Below are 21,528 nucleotides of genomic sequence, written 5' to 3' on the forward strand. Positions count from 1 at the left end.
AGTTAGTTGCCACATCTTGCTGTTTCTACCTCCACAACATTTTTTGCAGCCTACCCCTTCTATGAATTTAGGCCTTTCTTACCTACCTCGATTATTGTAATAGCCTCCTAATTGGTCTCCCAATTAGTCTTCCTAATTGGTCTCCCTTCCTTAGGTTGCCATTCAGCCCATCTTACACACTTCTGCCAAAGTAATTTTCCATAAGTGCAGATCTCCTCTGTAACTCCTCTATTCAACTAATTTTAGTGGCTTTCTGTTGCATCTGAAATGAAATATAAACTCCCGTTAAAACTCTTTACAATCTGACCTCAATTTACCTTTCCAGCCGTATGTAAAAGCAAGCACCCTGACACAATCTGTGTGGTCTGCTATCGTAGGTTCTTTGATCTGCTTTTCTAAAAAGAAAGGCAACTTTTGAAGGGTCAATAATCACTTTAATCACCACATAGATCATTCACTTAATTCAGGGGAAAACGTCAGCACACTGAACTGCAGAGAAAATACAAAGAAATAGTCAATAGATAGGGCTTCCAACTGTCTGACCATAAGTAATATATACATCACAGATCAACAAACAGATCCAGCTGTCTCTTCATATGTGGTTGGTTGATTGCTTCCATACATACATAGTTACCAGAGAGACAAGCACCAATGTCTGGGTTTTCAAAGTGGGGGGGAGGGAGGGCTCCTCTGTGAATACCCAGAGTCTCATCTGGCCAAACAAACACTTCCAGTGAATAAGCCCCAAAGTAAAACTTCACCTCAGCGTATTTTTACACTTTTCCGAGTCAGAGAGCATCACAGCCCATGAGAATCAGTGCCTTATTAGAAAATTAACAAAAGGTACTTGAGGCCTATTAATGGGCAGGGAAGATCTAATTGACATTACACCTTACCAGACCTTTCTCCCCCTCCCATACTCTACTGTCCAGACAAACTGGCATTGTGTGCTTCTCACTTATGACACTGCACCGCTGTGCCTTTTCTCTGATTCTTCTCCACACCTGGAATTCATACCCTACTTGCCTTTGCTTCATGGAGCCCCCCTTAATGAAGCTTTCCCTATCTCCCCACCTGCTAGTGTACTTCCTTCTATCATACCTTGTATTTGACTACTTTGTGTGCATCTGTGTATGTATAAAGGCATTTGATAATTTTATATTTGTGCCATATATGTTCTTATATGTACTTGCTGTCTCCCCAGCTAGAATGTAAGCTCATCATGAGTACACACTGTTTCATTCTTTGTCCTCCTATTCCCATCATTAGAACAGTGCCCAGCATGTAACAAGTACTTAATAATGCAATTATTGATCCCCACGTTAGATCAAGGAGTCATCAGGTTTCACTGCCATCCTTTACAAAAGCTAGATATTTGGTAATGGTCTTGTTGAGGTTTGGGGTGCTCAGGACCCCAAAATACTGACGTCTGGAGTCTTGCTTGAATGAATTCGACGCAAACCTTCTTTAAAGCAAAGGAAAACAAAATTTATTAAAGAGTCACCATATTGGGTCAACTCTTTTCATTTATTTATCTGTCTGTTCTAGAATATCAAGGCAGTTTTCCTTGATAATTTCATGAAAGATGATGTCTAGGCTCTTTCTTTGATCATGACTTTCAGGTAGTCCCATATTTTTAAATTGTCTCTCCTGAACCTATTTTCCAGGTCATTTGTTTTTCCAATGAGATATTTCACATTACCTTCTATTTTTTCATTCTTTTGGTTTTGTTTTGTGATTTCTTGCTTTCTCATAAAGTCATTAGCTTCCATCTGTTCCATTCTAATTTGTAAAGAACTGATGAGCTTTTGAACTTCCTTTTCCATTTGACTAATTCTGCTTTTTAAAGCATTCTTCTCCTCATTGGCTTTTTGAATCTCTTTTACCAATTGAGTTAGCCTATTTTTAAAGGTGTTATTTTCTTCAGCATTTTTTGTGTCTCCTTTAGCAAGCTGTTGACTCACTTTTCAAAATATTCATACATCCTTCTCATTTCTCTTCCCAATTTTTCCTCCACCTCTCTTACTTGATTTTCAAGATCCTTTTTGAGCTCTTCCAGAGCCTGAGATCATTGCATATTTATTTTGGATGTTTGGGATGCAGAAGCCTTGACTTTTATGTCTTCCCCTGATGGTAAGCATTGTTCTTCCTCATCTGAAAGGGTGGGAGAAAATACCTATTCACCAAGAAAGTAACCTGCTATAGTCTTATTTTTTCCCCTTTTTGGGGCATTTTCCCAACCAGTTACTTGACTTTTGGGTCTTTTGTCAAGATCACCCCCAGATTATGGGGACCTGTAAGATCTCAGTTCCTCCAAGGTGGCACAATCAAGCCTGCACACTGGTCTGGGAGCAACCAGAAACTTTTCTTCCCAGAATCTGTGAGTAGTAGAATTCCCTCTCCACAACCGCCTCCGCAGATCAGCTGCTCAATTCCCCCAGGGGCTTTAGGCTGGGGCAGGGCCCCCACTCAGGGCTGAGGTTTAGATCAGCTGCTCAGTTCCCCCAGGGGCTTTACAGTGAGGACTCCAACAACGGAGGCTGGCTGCTGCCTGCAGTGGCCACCAGAGCCACTGCTGCTCACTGCTGCTGCTGCCTCTGCCACCCTGCCTGGGGCTGGAGCTTGGGGGGACCCTGCTGCCTTCTTGTTGAAAAAGCCCTCTCACTGACCTTTGGCATCTATGGATTGAGGGATCTGTGAACCTCCTCTGCTGCTGAGGATTCTGCCCCTGAGGCCTGCCGGTGCCATGTGGCCAAGGTTGGGCCCTGCTCCACGTCTGGTGCAGCAGATCTTTCCCATCAGCCTCCCAGGTCCTGGATTGACTTTTAAGAAGTCTAACCAGCAGGCCAGATAGAATCTGAGCTAGACTGAGTCTGAACTAGATTGAATCCGTGTGCCTTCATGGAGACAAGAAGGATCTTACATACCGAAAGACTGTGGGAGGAATCTGGGGGTGATCTAGAAGTTTGGGGGTTTCAGGGATGATCTTGATGGGAGTGGTCAGTAGCCTGAGGTGTCTAGAGGTCTTGAAGGGAAAGACCAGTACCCTGGGGTGAATAAAGATCAAATCTAGGGAGGATCTTGATGGGAGTGCCCAGTAGCCTAGAGAATGGGATTTTGTTAGGATCAGGGGTGGGAAGTAGAACAGAGATTTGGGCATAGTGATAATGAAAAGGTTATGGGCCTCCAGACAATGCCAGATTAAGTGGGAAGATGGAAGAAGAATTCAAGGCAGTTCCCAAAGTCTGTACCCCATCAGTCTCAATATATGGTTCTAACAAATAAGAAACTTGTGTAGGGTTGTCTGGAACAAGCGGAACTGATGCATTGTTCCTCAGCCAAATAACATAAACTATTGATCCAAATTTCTTTTTAAGCCACTAGAATCCTTTTAAACCACTCAGGAAGATTTCATTATGGTCAGTTAAGTCTTCTTGTCCACCGTGATTAATATATGTTCTAGTTACTGTTGTGAGCTGCCCACCAAAGTTTAGGGTGTGTGTGTGTGCGCAGTTGCGCATGTGTGTATGCATGTGCACATGTGTGATGAGGAATGCCAGATAACTCCTTGTTGCTGTCATCTACTTGTATATCTCAGTCCAAGAGGGGAGGTGTGTGACACTATTATGAATGGGGCTTGTATCCAGGATATATCCTGTCTTCACTCTCTTCATTAAGTGATTCTGCCCTTGGGGGTGGGCTGTATAGATATGTCCATTCTCTCAAAACCTGGAAAGAGATGGTCCATTGGACTGACACTAAGACCACAGGGTTCTATGCAGAATAAAATAGTAGAGGGGAGAACAGTCTAAGGGTCACCTTAAGGGCAGCTGTGGTGCTAAGGAAATAGAATTGGGTGTGGAGTCAGATGGAGGGCCTGGGCTCCAGGTTCTGCTGCTTCCGACCTGTGTTGCTTCTGGGAATTTACCCCTCTTTAAGTTTCAGTTTCATCATCTGCAAAATGTGGATCATGATGTCTGCTTTGCACACATCATTTGGTTATGAGAATGTCATCTGTTATTATTATTTATGGTGTTGTGAACTGTTACTTATCAGGTGTGTTGTCAAGGACATTTGTGGTCATCAGTGGTTTGGACAAGATGACTTCTGATGTCTTTTTCAACTCGAAACACTGTGAATCTGTGTAATATGAGCTGATTAAACATGCAGTGTGGACACTCCAAACATACCGGTGTTTGAGGCACAACTGTGATGCAGTATGTTGCGTACAGGTGTTGCTTGTGTCCAGTGCAGGTGGTAATGATTTTTCACGGGAGTAACCTGTTGTCTGTAATAAACTATGGGGGAGGGAGGACTCGTTTCAATACTACAGTGACTTGGGAGAAATACCACACTCAGGCTGCCAGCACTGTCAGGGCCATAGGAGGTAGGGATGGGGGAAAGGGAGGAAGTGTTGCTTTGTAGGATGGAAGAATGCCCAGATTTAAACACTGTCATGTGTCTCCTATTAGTGCTTGTTGAGAATGAGAGACAGCCAGAAAACTCCCATTGTAGATTCAGTACCTGAGAGTTCTACCAGAGGCAACTTGTGGCACAGTGGATTGAGTGCAGAAGATCTGGGTTCAGATCCTGCCTCTGACCTTTACTGCTTGTGTGACCCTGGGCAAGTCACCTAACTTCTTAATTCAGGCAGCTCTCTAGGACTTAGCTACCAAATCATTAAAAAGTTGTGATCTGTATTAAAGGTGGGAGTTCCCACTCCGGGGTTCTGCCATATGGGGGTAATCATAGCTCCTTCCCAAATTCTTTTATTGTTTTGTTCTGTTTTAGTTTTTTTAATGGTGTGATCTTTAATATTGAAGTTAAGTATCCATTTAGTATGAATTGTGTAATATGGTATGAGTTATTGGTCTTAAGCCTATTTTCTGTGAGTTTTCCTGGCAGTTTTTATCAATTAGAGCTCTTTCCAAGGTAACTTATATTTTCTGCTTTATCAGACATTGGGTTATTGAGTTTCATGGTTTTTAATTCTCCCTTGTCTGATCTGTTTCATTGACCTACCTCTATATTTTTTGACCAATACCAGATAGTTTTGATGAATTCACCTTTATAAATATAGTTTAAAATCCAGAAGTGCTATTTCCCTTTTGTCCCTATCTCTTTTCATCATTTCCCTTGATTTTCTAGATCTTTTGGTTTTCCAGTGAATTTTGTTATTATTTTATCAAGTTCTTTAAAGTATCCACTTGCCAGTTTTATTGGTATAGCATTAAAAATATGTTATCTTGGGCAGTATCGTAATTTTAAAAATTATATTGGCATGGGTCAGCCATAAGCAATGAATATTCCTCTATTGTTGAAGAAAGAGATGGGGGAGAGCTGGTTCAAAATGTGGATGAATTCACTTACACCTTCTCTGTAGCCACTGGAAGCTTTATTGACACAAAAGCAGCGGGCCTGAGATTTAGCAAGGAGCTAAACAAAGGTAATGGTATAGGAAAAGGACCAGATTTATATAGGATGCTTGAAGTTCTAGGGTAAGGACTATGAATGACACAAGATAAGGAAATCTCATTCCCTAGGATGAGGAGTGAGGACAGGGCATTTTATGTTCCCCCCAGGATGAAAGATGGGGACAAGGAATTATATGGTCCAGGATAAGGGGAAGTTGTGGTAAAGGGAGACTTTAAGGCACCGAGGACTTCACAAAGTCAATCAATATTATTTTAACTCTTAGGGCACTGTCTCCATCTATACTATTTCCCCACTCAACCACTAGGTACGAGAATTCTTTCGAGGAGAAAGGGTGAAGGTCATTGTCTTCAGTAGCTGCTTCCTGCTGAACAGAGGCGAAGAGTCCACTTCAGGGGCCAGTATAGGTTGGGGGGCAGTGATCAGTGTGGGGTGCAGAATGCAGTGCCAACTGAGTCAGGGTGAAGAGAAGCAAAGCACTGGGGTTCATCAAGGGCAGGGGTTGGTGCCCTAAAAGTTGCTGTGGGTGAGAAGACACAAATCAAACCAGAAGATTAAACAAGCACAGACCATGTATAAGAGCGAGTAAAATCACCAATAATGGGGTCACAATGAGGGGAAAGAAGGGAGAGAAACCATGACCCCCAGGAGGAGGTAGGGGAAGATATCAGGCTGGAATGGATGTCTTATATCGAAGAGGCTGCCTGTAATATCCTGTGAGTGCTCAAATGAAACATTCCATGCAGGATCTTTAGGAAATAGGAGGAAAGCTATGGGGAGCAAGCTAGTATCCTGAACATGATGATGATACACCCAGCAATCATGTGCTCTGCCCACCCCACAGAGTCCCCTATTTGAGTTAAGGCATTAGACTTCCAGTCCTGAGGAAGCAGGCCTTACCCTTGACATTGGGTGGGAATCAGGAATCTGGTGGGCTAGGAACAGCAGTGGTTCAAGATGGGGCCCAGAACACAAATCCCCAAGGTGAGAGGCTTCAATGCATAGTCTTCTTTGATCACTTTTCTGGCTAGTCACTCCCTGCATTTTATCTCACATCTCACATCCTGCCTTCTGCTTGCTTCTCTGCCTCAGCCACGCAGTCTGCTTCACCATCCATTCAAATGCTTTAAGGAGAGGGACAAAGGCACTGTCCCTGCCTGGCGAGGGGCAGGGAGGGGAGAAAGAGTAAAATGAGGCTGAAGCAGTGTCCAGGGGATGAGGAGAGTGTAGAACAGGCATCCTTGTTGCATGACCTTCTGCAGGTGGACAGCATAGTCTAGGAGACACAAATCTGGCAAACAAGTTCAATAGGCAGGCCCCAAATAGAAGGAGCATTAAAAATGGTGTCAGAAAAGAGGAAAAACAAGTAAAGAAACCAAGAGCCCCATGATATTATTATTTACTTTGGACATACAGATTTTCTGATCTTGTTATTTTCTCAAAAGTTTCCACTCTGATTCCAATTCCTTTTGGAGGATCAGATGCTATTGAGGAGCCAACTCTATACATGTAAATATAAGTAACAACACTTTGCAGGTAGAAGCTTTCTACTCTTGAGCTTAATAGTTATACAGATGAATTACTTATAAGAGACTGACTTTAACTCCAGTTATCATAAAAGACTTGGGAGGATCCATAAGTAATTAATTCCAAAACAGTGCATAGCAATAAGTTGCTTGTAATAAAGCATGTTTGTACCACAGAACACACCATATAAACAGGTATCATTTCCACAATAGTAACAAACTGTGAATGAAGTTGACTTTTCCATTAATACAAAAATATTCCATGTTCCCGCCTTCTAAGAAAATTGCACTGAAATTCTTTTCCTCAAACTGAAGATGTTTCTGATCTAGTTTCGGTAATTAATAGAATAGCAGGTAGATATACTCAATTATTTTAACATCATTTTAAAACATTTAAGTACCTTATTCCATACAGACATATATCTAGTAACAGGCAGATGACTAGGCCAAATACTCATTTACTAAGTTGTTTAACATATAAAAAGGAATATAATCTTAGGCTGAATAGCCCATATCTTAAACACACACTTCAATGTAGTAGCTCACATGTATTCCAGCCTTAGTCTATGGGATAATGATTCAACACTGTGTCTGTACCTTTGTTTCACAAATTTCTTTTCCCTTTGTCTAATTATTTCCATATCATTCAGAAAGAATGTTCTATTTCAGGGATTTAATTTTTCACATGGCTGTGAAGTACTGATTTACCCAGCTGGGGTACAGAGTAACGACCCATTCAGATTGACCCTTTGCCTTGATTACAGAAAGTTGCTATCAAAAGGAAAAGCAAGGACATGATTAGATAAAACATCACAGTTTTGCAAGCACTTAGTATCAATTCCACCTCATAGCCAGACTCAGGAATATTCAGGTGGGAAACATTCCTTTTTTTCAAAGGAACACAATAGGGAAACCGAGCCAGGAGGATCTCATTCTGGGCAGAGGCTAGAATTGTCCTCTCAGCTGTTCCAGAGGGAGATTTCCACCTGCAGTGGTCTCTGAGTAGCTTGTGGTCTTTCTCTCAGATGGTGGCTTGACTGTTGATGGATTTTTATGATCCATCAGATAACTCAAAACATAGTTCGTTATAGTCCCAAGAGCTTTTACCTCAGATCAAAAATTTACCAGGATTCCCGTCTCAAATTTTAAATTTGTCCTGGTGCAAAAGCCAATTACTAGAGATCATTTCTATATATTTTCAAATTCTCACCAAAACAAGTTCTTTCTTTAGAAACTCCATGACTACTCACTAGGAATTCTGCTACGCAGAAGACTTTACACAGGCTTGATAAGAATTTATGACTAGATGGTTCCAAAATTCTTGTAGTTAAGTACCTTATAATCTGATAATAATCTAACAACACCTACATTATAAGAGAAATTGCTTTTCTAAAAACATATTTCATAACAACAAAATTATACAATAAGAAAATGTAGAAATATAACCATACTACAAGTATGTAGTTAAAACTTGAAACAGAACCAATTAATTACCAATCAGGTGACTGTAATTTAGTTGAATGAGCAAATCAAATCTGGATTCATAATCAGTACTGGTAACCTTTTAATTTCTAAGGCCCAGTACTCCTAGCACTTTAAAAGAAAATATTATTATCCATAAATTCACATTTTTGCTAACCTAGGGGGAACTCTCAGGGAAGTCCTGCTGAGTCCAGCTGCAAGGATCTGTTGACCAGCAGGCCCGGAGAGAAGGACGATCCTGTAGGCATGGGTGTAGGGACCGGGAGTATTGGGGTGCAGAGGGAAGGGAGCACTCACAGTTTTCCCAGTTTCCTAGTGGTGAGAGAAATATGGGAATTGGACTTACCCTTCCAGATAAGGCTTTGGAAGGTGTGCCTAGGTCCATGGCCTCCAACTGCTGGCCTTTCAGTCTTGGCTGGAGAGGAGCTGTAGTTCCTTGTCTCTTTTACCTTTGAGACTTAGCAGACTAGAAAATACGTATCCCTCAGGGAGGGGAAGAAAAGATTAAAGACAGTGAGAAGGCTTACATCTAGGCAGCAAACCAGGCGCACAGGCCCATAGGGCAAAGGGACCCTGTGCAGGGACCTCCAAAGAAAACCAGGCACAGAGGCCCACAGGGCACAGAGACCCTGAAACTGGGGTGCAGGGACCCCCAAAGAAAACCAGGTGCAAAGGCCTACCTACTCACCTCCCTCAATGTCCCACGGGGAAAGGGAAGGAACAACACAGGGTAAAAAGTCTGCTCAAGCAGAGCAAGGTGCCTTTTCTTTAAGTTTTGGAGACCAAATTTCCTACTAAGCTTGTTTTGTTTAGAAACCCCCTTCACAAATTACTTTTCTAGATTACATTGAGGTCGGGCTGTGTTACAATGCAACACTAGTGGCTTTTCCTTAAGACCTCCTCCCCGAATTCCCCTCCAAGCAGCCTTTCACCACTTTTCCCAGCGTCCCAGGAAGAGGGGAGAAAAAAATGTGACCGACCCAGCCCAAGGGTGCCCCCTTCTACGAGGGTCCGCAGTCTGACTGACCATCCAGAAGTCAGTGGAGCTATAGATTCCGCTGGCAGTGTCTGGGCACTCCAGGGTCTCACTGCTAGGGAGACAGTGGGAGCAGAAAGGTTTGAGGGAGGGAACAAAGAAAAGGGTGTTTACCTCTTATCCCAGTGGCTCGGAGAAGATCACTGGAGTCCAATTAACATTTGGACTCCTGGGTTTTGGCACCTTTATGTTGAAGAGACAGAGATGGGAGAGCTGGTTCAAAATGTGGGTGATTCACTTAGACCTTCTCTGTACCTTTATACCCAGACAATATAGATCATATCAAGTGAATTACACAACTGGAAAATCTACTACAGTCATTTTTTTTTTTGCAGAGGGAATTGTGTTTTAACCACCTTTCTAACTGCCTCCTTCTTTAGTGAGTGACCATAAAATCAGTGATAGTTTCAGTTTCTCACACAAAAACTTCAGGAATTCACTGGTCCCTGTAAAGTGCTACTTTGATTATTTTACCTGAAATCATGCTGAGAAGCAGGCTAGCTCCCATTGAATTCCAGATTATAACTGTGGAGCTGGAATACTCTTCCTCCCTAGACCTCCAAAATCTTTATTTTCTGATATGACTTTAAAAAAAAACAAACCCTCAAGCCCTAGAAGCATCCTGCTTTGAGGAAGGGAATACCAACTTAAATAACTTTACTTGTCCCTTTAGGATTTCAAACACCTGTCACATATCAGTTTAACTCCTAAATTAGGGGAATTTATTCTGATAATCCACGCTTTTACATGCACCCTGAAAAAAAATTGGGAGCTTTATTGACACAAAAGCAGCCATCCTGAGATTTAGCAAGGAGCTAAACAAAGGCAACGGTATAGGAAAGGGACCAGGTTTATATAGGATGATTTTAGGGTTTCCTTGTGGGGGTTGGAGATCTAGGGGAAATCTTGGAGATAAAGGCACAGGGTGAGGACCATGAATGACACAAGATAAGGAAATCCCATTCCCCAGGATGTGGGGTGGAGACAGGGAATTACTTGGTCCAGGAGAAGGGGAAGTTTTGTGGTAAGGGGAGACTTTAGGGCACCAAGGGCTTTACAAAGTCAATATCATTTGAACTCTTACGGCACTGTTTCATCTTACATCTGTATAGTTATTGACTATACAGTTTACAAAGTGCTTTCACAAACCACGTCTGTTTAATCTTAATCAAAAGTTCTGTAATGTGCATAGTCTCCATTTTTACAAATGAGGAAACGGAGGCGCAGTGAACTTCCATAACTTGTCCAGCTCAGTGGCAGCATCAGAGCAGGAGCCTGCTGTCAGTTTCATGTTATTTATTGTCAGATGTTCTTGTCTGCCTAGTTTTTCCATGGCCCCAGAGTGCTTCCTCGTAGGTGACTTGAGAGGTAGCATTGGTCAGGGCCGTTTTCTAAGAAAGCTTGTGATGTCTAATGGATTCGCGCACAGGAAGGGTTTTTTTCCTCGTAGTGTAATGACTTTGGTCCAAGGGGAAGCCAAACAACAACACTTTTTGATACTGTTGAAAAACGCAAGTCATGTTGCCTAGGACATACACGTTCTGGTAACAAAGTACTCTACCAGCCAGTAACAGAAAGAGCTCTGTGTCACGCAGGGAACTCTAGCAATTCCGTGGTAGAAGGGCAGGGTTTCCAGGAGCCGTGACCGTGCCCAAGGCGAAGAGGAGATCGCCCTCAGCTTGGGGAGCTCATTGTGCAGGGCTGGCAGGGCTGGCAGGGCTGGCGCGCACTCCCCGTGCCTCGGAGGCTCTGAAAGGCGTCAGTGCTGGGTGAACCCTGGGGCCGTGCGCAGAGATTAGTGACTGCAGTGTGATGAGTGGAGAGATGCCGAGCAGCGGGCAGAGGGGGAAGAGAAGGAGCCCAGGCAGGGCAGGGTGCAGCCTGCCGGGGCCGGGACCCGCGGTCTAGGCGCACCGCGAGCCCGAGCGCTCCAGGACGTAGGGTTTGGGTCTTCTGCCCTCACCAGACTGCTGGGAGAAGCCAACTTGGCTGGCAGGGCTGTGGAGATGAAGGGGAGCCGGCTGGACCCGTCCTCCCTGGCATCTCTAAGCGATCCCGATGTGACTCTGCTGTCGGTTCACCAGCGATCCTCCTTCAGGAGAGTCCCGCCTTTAGGCGCCTGTTCTAAGCCAGTACCCCCGAAGGGAAAGGAACTGGCTCCAGGAGTCTCCAATGGAGTGCCAGGGCCCAGCTCCCCTCAGGTCAGTGGGCTTTTGGAGGGGGCTGCTCTCAGACAGCTATTAAAACAGGTGGGGATTGTGATGCCCCCGTATGTTGTGTGTATCGATAAGGAGCGAGCTCCGTAGACTGGGTGTGTACGTGTGTTTAGAACTAGAAGGTGATGGGAGTTTTCTCAGCATTATTGCTTCATCGAGGTGACAGATTTTGTCTTCTCTTGGTGAGTTTTGGCAAAATACTTTGGAAACCTGTAGCAGTGATTCCAAAGTGTAGTCTGCGCGTTGGTCCAAAACGCAAGGTCTCCAAAATGAGATTTTTCCTTTCCTCATGTAAATTTAAATTTTAGCTGTAGGCTTACATTTAAAGACAAGGTAGATGACTTGAAAACAAAGCAAAAGCAACAATTATTTACTTAATTTATTGCTTGAAGCTTTGTTATTTTTATGAGTGGAAAAGGTAATTATTTTGCATAGGATCTTTTGTCCCAGGAAAATTACTTTAAAAAATAATTGACAATTGTTCTTAAAGGTTTTCCACCAATGGGTACAAAGTAGAATTGGCTTAATTCTTATGTGGCCTTTATGATTATTTTTGCTATTACTGTTAATAATTGTTTAGAAGCACTAAAAGTTAAGGTGAATTTTATGCCTAGGGCTTCTTGGAGTTATCTCTAAGACATTTAATTCAGTTGCATAAATATTCAGCCTCCATGTTTCAACATTTTGGCTTAAAGGCAGAAAAATGTTTTTCTGTATTCTGTTATGTTTTGCCAATATTTTGATTGCAAAACAATTAAAAATATTCTTTAGAGGGCCAAGACACCAATGTGGAGTTGTGGTTGCTGACAGTTTTAGTAATTTATTGCCAGAGCCGGAGTTAGGACAGACCTTGTTGATAAGGGAATGGAAAAATCAATCTTGTTCTTCTTTTAATCAGTGGGAAAAAATGGTCTTGATGGTTATGCAACTCCTCTACTTCATCACCCATGGGGCACATTCTTGATAGACCATTAGTGGTTGCCATTTTCTTCTCTTGGATTTTTTTTCAAGGTGCATGTAAAAGCGTGGATTATCAGAATAAATTCCCCAATTTAGGAGTTAAACTGATATGTGACAGGTGTTTGAAATCCTAAAGGGACAAGTAAAGTTATTTAAGTTGGTATTCCCTTCCTCAAAGCAGGATGCTTCTAGGGCTTGAAGGTTTGTTTTTTTTTAAAGTCATATCAGAAAATAAAGATTTTGGAGGTCTAGGGAGGAAGAGTATTCCAACTCCACAGTTATAATCTGGAATTCAATGGGAGCTAGCCTGCTTCTCAGCATTTCAGTTAAAATAATCAAAGTAGCACTTTACAGGGACCAATGAATTCCTTAAGTTTTTGTGTGAGAAACTGAAACTATAACTGGTTTTCTGGTCACTCACTAAAGAAGGAGGCAGTTAGAAAGGTGGTTAAAACACAATTCCCTCTGCAAAAAAAAAAAATGACTGTAGTAGATTTTCCAGTTGTGTAATTCACTTGATATGATCTATATTGTCTGGGTATAGTAGCCCTCCTCACAGGTTACTTAGTTTAGAATTGAAATTAGTAATGAAGGAGATAACTGGTTAGAAGTAACTGGTTTAAGTGATATGAAAACAAAGCAAAAATTTAAACTCAAAGTGATGCAAAGAGTACTCATATATAAGATATATCTGTCTCTCCATTTATATATCATCTATATTTCCCTAAGATCACAGTGTCTTTCTGTCTGACCCATACCTGAAACCTCTTGTCTATTTCATGTCTCCATTAGAATGTAAGTGCTTCGAAAGCAGTCCCACTTTTCTCTTTGCATCCCCAGTGCTCAGCATAGTGCTTTACACATAGTGTATGTGTGCTCATCCTTCATTGCCTGAGAAGACCATGCCATCAGAGAAGTAATGACATGAGTTGCACTTGACTTTGTTTTGAGTGAGGGCTGTGCAGATCACCAGCCTCACTGCTCCAGAGCCATCTGAATCCAGTGACCAGATATACGTCAGGATGACTGGAGATGACCCAGGAGGAGGCAGTTGGGGTTAAGTGACTTGCCCAAGGTCACACAGCTAGTGAGTGTCAAGTGTCTGAGGTGAGATTTGAACTCAGGTCTTCCTGACTCCTGCACTGGTGCTCTATCTACTGCACCACCTGGCTGGCCCTTTACACATAGTAAGTGCTTCATGAATGCTTTTTAAAACTCATTCTTTCATATACACGTATGGATATATGATACCTTATATAGTTTAAGATGCGGCTCAGACACCACCTTCTTTAGGAGGCCTTTCTTGATTTCCTAAATGGTAGTGCCCTCTCTCCCTAATAGCTTTGCATTTATTGTGTATTTATTACATGTAATATTTTACACATATATGCATGTGTTCTCTCTCCTAATAACATGAAAGCTCTCTGAGAACAAATACTGCTTCATTTTTTTTTTTTTTGCCTTTTAATCCTCAACACCTAATACAGTACGTGGCATATAGTAAGAGCTTAATAAATGCTTGTTGATTGATTAAAACTGAGTAACCAAATACCTACGTAAACTGTGGATGTTTTGGGGGACCACAGTAACGCTTGATATGCTGCATTTAGTCATGTTCTAATGATACCCAAGGACACTGGAACAGTAGTAATTTCTCACATGGATTGGTAGTTTGCATGCACAGAGTTCTTTTAGTTAGAGCAGGGTCATGTTCCAGATGATGCTCTGTTCTAATGATTAAGGCTACTATGAATTTGTATCTTATTTTTCACATTGCTGCCATTGATGTGGAATCAAATCGTGACAGTAAAATATAGGGTTCGTCAGCTCCTAAAAGCTTTGGGGAAATAAAAGAGAAACAAAAGAGATAGCAAAGAAAATGGCACTAAATCATAACGGGAAAGACATACTTAAACTAGAAACAAAAAGGGACTTCTTGCCTGCTGGGGTTGTTCCTTTGCTATCTTCTGTCTCTTGAGCTTTATAAACATGAGGCAGAGTTCTCAGGGGTAGTTAAATTGGGCCTAGATGAACTCGTGATGACCTTCTGAATCCAGTCCATTGTATTCCACCTGAAGTAAGTCTGATAGGTAAAAACCCAACTGTATTTAAATGTTAGCCATTATCAGGCACTTTTCAAAATAATTTTGTGATTTAAGAAGGAATTCTATGATCACTCCTTTAAATAATGAGACCCTGTTATGCAGTTTGATAAAAAGAAAGTTGATACACGCACACCTATTCTTGAATGTATCTTATATTCATTGAATTGTAACTGAGTCTGTGCTAAGAACAGTGCAGCCATTACATTACAGCAAAAACCATATGAGTTTATAATAAAGATAAAGATTAGTTTATTCCATCAGACCTAGGACATTTGTGTGCCATCTGAATTCATCAGCGTTGTGTGAAATATTAAAAGTCTGGGCATACTAATTGTTTTTCTATAATATAAACATTTGAAAAAGCTTAGAGTAATCCACCCTTAATTAAACTCTGGAAAACCACCTGGGATACATATCCGCAAGTAGCTGTACTATATGTAGTATGGGGGCTTCTCTTGATTCTGGGAAATGATGCAAGAGAATTATGGCCTTACTGACTTGACTTAGAGCATTTCATTAGAATATTAAAAACCAAACCAAACCAACACACTCTTAGAGATTGACTGCTTGACTGATAGTGCAAGATTAGCCTTTAACCTTCCCTTGCCTCCTTGGATCTTGGATGCGGATCGTTATCAGAGAAGTGACACTGCCCTAGCTCACAAGGTTGTTATTTGATAAAGCATCAAATGAAATATTTGCTGCAGTAGACAGAAGTTAGATAATGATGCAATTCTCTGAAACGTTAAGAAGTTGAACTGTAAGGCATTTGTTTCTCTGCTGAGAAAAGCTGTTAAGATAACTATTTTGAGGAATTTTAACTCTTAATTTAGGTGCCTGGGTCATGAATTTGTGTTGCTGAAGAAAAAAAAAATCACTATTAATACTGTACTCTGTCTCTTAGGCAAAAGTTTGCCAGAAATATTTTAACATATTTACCATTATTTTAAAATGAAGAATTTCTAACTTAGAGCAATATCCAGACTGTTATAGTCTCTTTATGTTCTTGGGCATCTTTTTCTCCAAGATATTTTGAGATAACATTTATAGAAAGCTTGAACAAGAAAATGGCACAAAATAATGAAATGTGGTTTTGTGGTTAACATTCTTCTTCATCTAATGGAATAATAGTCACTTAATTTGGTAAAGCGATTAGAAAACCATCCTCCTAAAATTATTCATCCGTCTCTGACCACTCCCTTCTATGGCTCCCCATGACCCATCACAGGTGACATACTGTAAACACTTTATGAGATGTTCAAAGAAGGGACTGCCCTTACATGGGTTAGTAGTCTAATTTCAGAAGGTGAGAAAGATACTAACCAGAAAAGAGTTAAATTTGGTTACCACTTCATTCCTAGAACCTTAATCTTTATCCTTCACCTTTTATACATTTTCCTAAAGGGAAAAGTCTGGAAATGATTTTTAGACTAGATAATGTTATTTCTTAATATTTTCAATTGAAGTAAAAAGGAACTTTTTAGTATGCTTTCACAGTATGTTCCTAAATTCATTTGCTTTTTTACTACCTTAGTTTAAAAGAAATTAGCCCAAATAAACTGATTATTATCCATTCTGTATAGTTTACGTTACTTGTTGTTCAGTTGCTTTTTTAATCTTGTCCTACTCTTTGTGGCCTCATTTAGGATTTTCTTGGCAAAGATACTGAGGTGGTTTGCCATTTCTTTCTCCAGCTTATTTTACTGATGAGGAAACTGAGGCAAACAAAGGTAAATCACTTGCCCAGAGTCATACAATTAGTAAGTATCTGAGGCTGGATTTGAACCAAGGAAGATGAGGCCCAAAACTCTATCCACTGTGCAACCCAGTTTCCCTTCTCTTATTAGAGAAATATTATTCTGGGTAGTTTTCAAGTATTATTTCTTAAATTATGTTCAAATCTTGGGGAACGTTTTGTATTTTTCTGGGAAACTTGCAATTCTTAAGTTTTCTCTGCTCATCTGGTCTTGAACATCAATGTTTTGCTTATATGGAGATCATGTTTTCTTTTATTGCTTTTTGCTTTTCTTCCGTATTGTCCTTCACTTTCATCTGCATGCATTCCCAGTCCATATTTCTATCTCTGGTGAGACTTTCTACAGTGGATTCTAATTTTTCTATTCTACTAATTATTTCTGCTTTGTAATTCTGCCATGAATTATTCTTTCTCAATGGTTATTTTTCTTTTATCCACTCAAGAACATGCTGCTGTGGTTCTATGGTGTCTCGGGAATTCATAGGATCCTCTGCCTTGTCAGGTGTTGATTCAGTTTCCTTTTTCTTATAGAGATTCCAGATGCTTAGAGAAGATCACAGACTGAACTGATGATGAGACAGAGAGACTATTAATAACTGCTGATCCATGTTCTTCCTATCTCAACCACACCTTTATAAGAATAATATACATATGTATTGAGGACAATTTTGATTAGAATATGAGAACAAACAGGAAGGTTTTTGCAAAATGTAGCAAAACTATAGCAGGTATTTATTTAGAGTTATACAGTTAGCTAAAAGGTGGAGAGAATAGAAAATTCCACAATGCTTAATGTTTGTTGACCACAAAAACGCATTTGATTTCTTAGAGCAGAATTTCACCTTAACGACTCTCCTCCAGAAAGGTATCTCTCATGAATTTGCTGGAATCATACAAGATTCTTTGAAAGTTGTAAGTGCTTAATTTTTTGAATGTCATGCAGGATGTAAAAATATGAAGGTGATTATTCACCAAAGGCTTGCCATTCTTACAGAGGATATCCAACGCAGAATCCAAAGGGAAGAGAAATTCCTTAGAGATTAAATTCAGTAATCATTTCTTAAGCACCTACCACATGCAAAATACTGTGCTAAGTCTTGGGGATAGAAAGATAGAAGTGAAGCTGTGTCAACCCTCAAAAAGCTTCGATTTCATGGATTTTGTGGTCTTCCAGTGCTTCTGTTTGTGGATGACTTTGTGCTGGTAATCTTTGCACATGTTGAGTGGGTTGTCATATTTTGTCCTTTTTAACCTCCATATCTTGTTTAAAAAACATTCCCTTTTCTTTTTTTTCATGATATATCCTTAGTTTAGACCCTCTTACTGGACTGCTGTAGTAGTTTCCAAATTAATCTTCCTGCCTTAAGTCTCTGTCTTTTCCAATTCGTCTTTCAGACAGGTGCCAAAATCATTGTCCCAAAGCCTACGGCTATCCTCCATTCTAGCATGGAATGTAAACTTCTTTGTTTAGTATTTCATGCTTTTCACAAGCCGGCCACAATCTATCCTTCCAGCCTTATTATACATTGCTGCCCTTTGCATGATCTTTGGTCTAGCCAAACTGGCCTTCTTGCTGTTTCTCACATAGGAACTCCATTACTACTGCAGTGTCCATCATTCTTGGAATGAACTCCCTCTTCCCCCTGTTCTTAGTCTCTAGTTTGCTTTAAACTCAGCTCAGGCACCAACTTTCCAGACCTCCCAAACTATTAGCACCACCCTCCCTCCATTAACATATTTATTTGTTATCTGTTTTGTATGAAATTACACATCCATGTTGTTTCCCTTATCAGATTATCTATTACTTGAGTGCATTGGCTATCTAGTTTTTGTCTGTCTTCAGCAATCAGCACACATAGTGCTTGGTGCATAGTAAGTTTTTAGTAAATGCTTGTTAATTGATTAGTCAAATGCTGGAACATTGAAGAACATCCGGAAATCTATAATTTCTCAAAATTATCTCCTGAACTATCCACATATGAAAAACAATGAAGACACAGAATACCTAATGTTGACACTGTGATGTGCTTTTAGGTAGATAGCCCTTTGAACAAATCCAGTAGTACTTACACCTTAGACACGAGAAACGTCCAAGGAGCTGGGCCCAGAATTAAGCAGGAGGAGGAGAACTTTTGGGAAATTGGGGAGTGCTTTTAACAAAGGCCTACTTTTCAACACCAAAAGTCTTTCGGGGTGCTGTCTGGTCATGAAAATTAAAATTATGGGTCATGTAAAGGGGCATGAATACAGACACACATAGTAAGTGTAAGTAGATTACAACACATTACCAATAAAAGACTGTTCTGAAGTGGTATTAAAGAGATTGTCAGAGCCAGAAAGAATCAGGATATCCATCTACCAACTTAGAACTATGACTGATGGACAGCCCCTGTGCTCCATTCAGTGAATATTAAGGAGTCTGTAGGAAGGACCCTAATACATTGGATGGACCCCTTTAGAGTATCTGTGAAAGGACATGACTAGGAGTTGTACAGAATAAGAAAGTGTGGATAGATGGATGGAGATCTGGTAGAGGGAGTGCCTACACTGATGAGATGAGAGATCCAGCCAAATATTAAAGGCCACAAGGTCACATTATTTCTCCTGTGAGGATAAGCATTTCCAGTTTATTAAAAAGGTTACCATCTGAGGTCATGGGTCTTATCGAAGCATTCTTTGAAAATAGGACAGATATATCCAGCTGTCTGAGGTGGTGATATAGTTCTGTTTCGAGGAAGAGGCTAGAAATTATTGACTTCTCCTGGCCTCTGGTGTCCCTGTGGTTCTTTGGTATTCAGATAATTCTTAGGTGGTGTCTCTTTTTTTTGTCTTTTGGGTGATGTCTTTTGATTTGTGCATAAATTGGACTTAAGTGAGGCAGAGTTGCACGAAGTTGTCAGCCTCACTCTCTCCTCCAGAGTCATCATAATCCAGTTGCAGGACAGAGTCAAGACGATTGGCGATGACTCAGGATGCAGTGAATGACGTGCCAAGTCTTTGGTGCCTAACCAAACTCTTAAGTGCTTCGTATCTCCTGCTTCAGCTGCCTGCATGGCTGTTGGAACAAATTGTTCTCATCCACCCACTCCACCAGGGGAAGTCTTCACATGCTTGGGGTACACACCCCCTTAACTCACCACTGGGTTTGGGACCCCTTGGTTACCCTCAGCCTGGTTTGGTCCATCTGCTGAAACAGTTTACCAGGGTGTGGCCACTGCGCATGCTTGGAGCCACAGGTGAGAGTGAGGTGGAACAGGTAGACACCAAAGTTGGAAGCAGCCCTGAAAAGGGTTTGGCAGCCATCACACCAAAGGTACTGGTCCTCCCTGAACTCACCCTACACCCCAATTTATAAATAAGGCTGCTTGAGAATGGTAGTCCAGGATGTATCTAGTACTAAGAGTATATATATAGCACCAGAACAGAAGATGTGATTCTGCTAATGACTTTTCCTTCTCCCCATGGAGAAGGAAGATGGTCTGTGTGACTTGAGTATAGGGGGAAAGGATGACCGTTGGGGGAAATAATCCAGTGTGCATTCTGTGAAATGACAAAAGTGCTAAGTAGAGGATGGAAGGTATTGTCACCTAGAACAGCATGCTGGTCTTAACCCGACTTTGTGTCTGTTCCCTTGAACCAAGGAATTGAGGCAGTTAGTGCTGACCATAGGCCATGGATGTGTAAGAATTACAAGTGAAAAGTGCTGTATAAAATCAATCAGTAATCATTTATTAAGCTTTTACTCTGTGCTAGGCCCTGTGTTGAGCTCTGAGAATGCAAAGCCAAAAATGAAACAACCCCTGCCTGCAGGTAACTTACAACGTGTATACAATGTATACACATATAAGCAAATGCAAAATGCAAGCAAAATAAACACAAAATAATTTTACAAAGAGCCCTGGCCACCACGGAGATCGAGAACAGTCTTGTACAGAAGCAGTGTGTGAAATGAGCTTTGGAAGAAGCTGAGAATGAGAAATGAAGGGGACGGGGTCAGCCTGGGCTAGGACACAAAGACAGAAGATGAGATCATATTTAGGAATATTGGCAGTTGATGTAAATTGCTGTTCCTATTCTGCTTAAAAACAATAAGGGTAAGAAAGGAAAGAATAAGCCCCACCCCCCCTTCAGTTATATACTAAGTGTGACTGCTCAGATCCATACAACACCCATATGTTTAACTAACCCAGATGTTTAAAGTCACAGGACAACAGAAGCCGAGCCAGAGAGGACCTAGGGATCACTTAGCCCACCTTACACGCAGAAGGGAATTCCTCCAGCTTCTCCAACAATGGTCAAACAACCTTTACTCCTTTACTTGAAGGCTGCCATTGGTTGGGGACTTAATACTTTTTAAAGAACATAAAGACATAGATAGATAGCTGTGTCTGTCTAGCTGTCTTTCTGTCTAATCTTTATCCCTCTTTATGTCCATTCTGAACATTATTGTTGTTCAGTTGTGTCTGACTTTTCATGACCCCATGGATCAGAGCATGCCCATACACTCCATGGGGTTTTCTTGGCAAGGATACTGGAGTGGTTTGCTATTTCCTTCTCCAGCTCATTTTACAAATGAGGAAATTGAGGCAAGCAAGATTAAGTGACTTGCCTAGGGGTCATACAGCTAATGTATTTTGTCTCTTTTGTATCTCCAGTGCTTAGCACAGTGCCTGGCACTAGTGGGTGCTTAATAAGTATTTATTGATTGGTTGATTGATTGGTCCTGTCCAAAATCATGTGTTTGCTGTGCTGTCATCACTTCTCTGTTAGGAGGTAGATGACATGCTTTATCATAGGTCCTCTGGTGAGTTATGACTTTGGTCAGAGTTCTGAAGTCTTTCAAAATTGTTTTTCTTTACGATGTTGTCATTGTATAAGTTGTTCTAGTTCTACTCATTTCACTCTGTTAGTGTTTAGTTTCCAGGATTGTCTGAAATTGTCTCTTTCTTCTTTTCTTATGGTGCAGTACTATTCCATACAATGTGTTCAGCCATTCACCACTTAAAGGATATGC

At 41.0% G+C, this 21,528-nt stretch overlaps 1 protein-coding gene and 1 long non-coding RNA gene across 5 annotated transcripts in view; one reads left to right on the forward strand and one right to left on the reverse strand.

The window, feature by feature from the left end:
* Positions 1–21,528, forward strand: part of ATP7B (ATPase copper transporting beta) — a 121,226-nt gene that overhangs the window by 32,637 nt on the left and 67,061 nt on the right. The window contains exon 1 of one of the 3 annotated variants that reach the window (XM_072610462.1): positions 10,259–11,678. The exons of the other annotated variants lie outside the window; for them this stretch is intronic. Coding sequence (XP_072466563.1) covers positions 11,484–11,678 — 195 coding nt within the window. The 5' untranslated portion in view covers positions 10,259–11,483. Of the gene's footprint in view, positions 1–10,258; positions 11,679–21,528 lie in introns of those variants that run through there. 3 annotated transcript variants of the gene reach the window in all.
* LOC140504975 (uncharacterized) lies at positions 5,374–9,660 on the reverse strand. Of its 2 annotated transcripts, XR_011967297.1 has the most exons (4): positions 9,592–9,660; positions 8,788–8,924; positions 6,334–6,590; positions 5,374–5,953 (listed from the first exon to the last, which is right to left on the reverse strand). It is a non-coding gene; the product is annotated as an uncharacterized lncRNA (long non-coding RNA). The 2 variants fall into 2 exon arrangements; XR_011967296.1 differs by having other exon boundaries at positions 6,334–8,924; positions 9,592–9,619.

The sequence above is a fragment of the Notamacropus eugenii genome, chromosome 5 (assembly GCF_028372415.1).
Source record: "Notamacropus eugenii isolate mMacEug1 chromosome 5, mMacEug1.pri_v2, whole genome shotgun sequence".
Lineage (NCBI taxonomy): Eukaryota > Metazoa > Chordata > Mammalia > Diprotodontia > Macropodidae > Notamacropus > Notamacropus eugenii.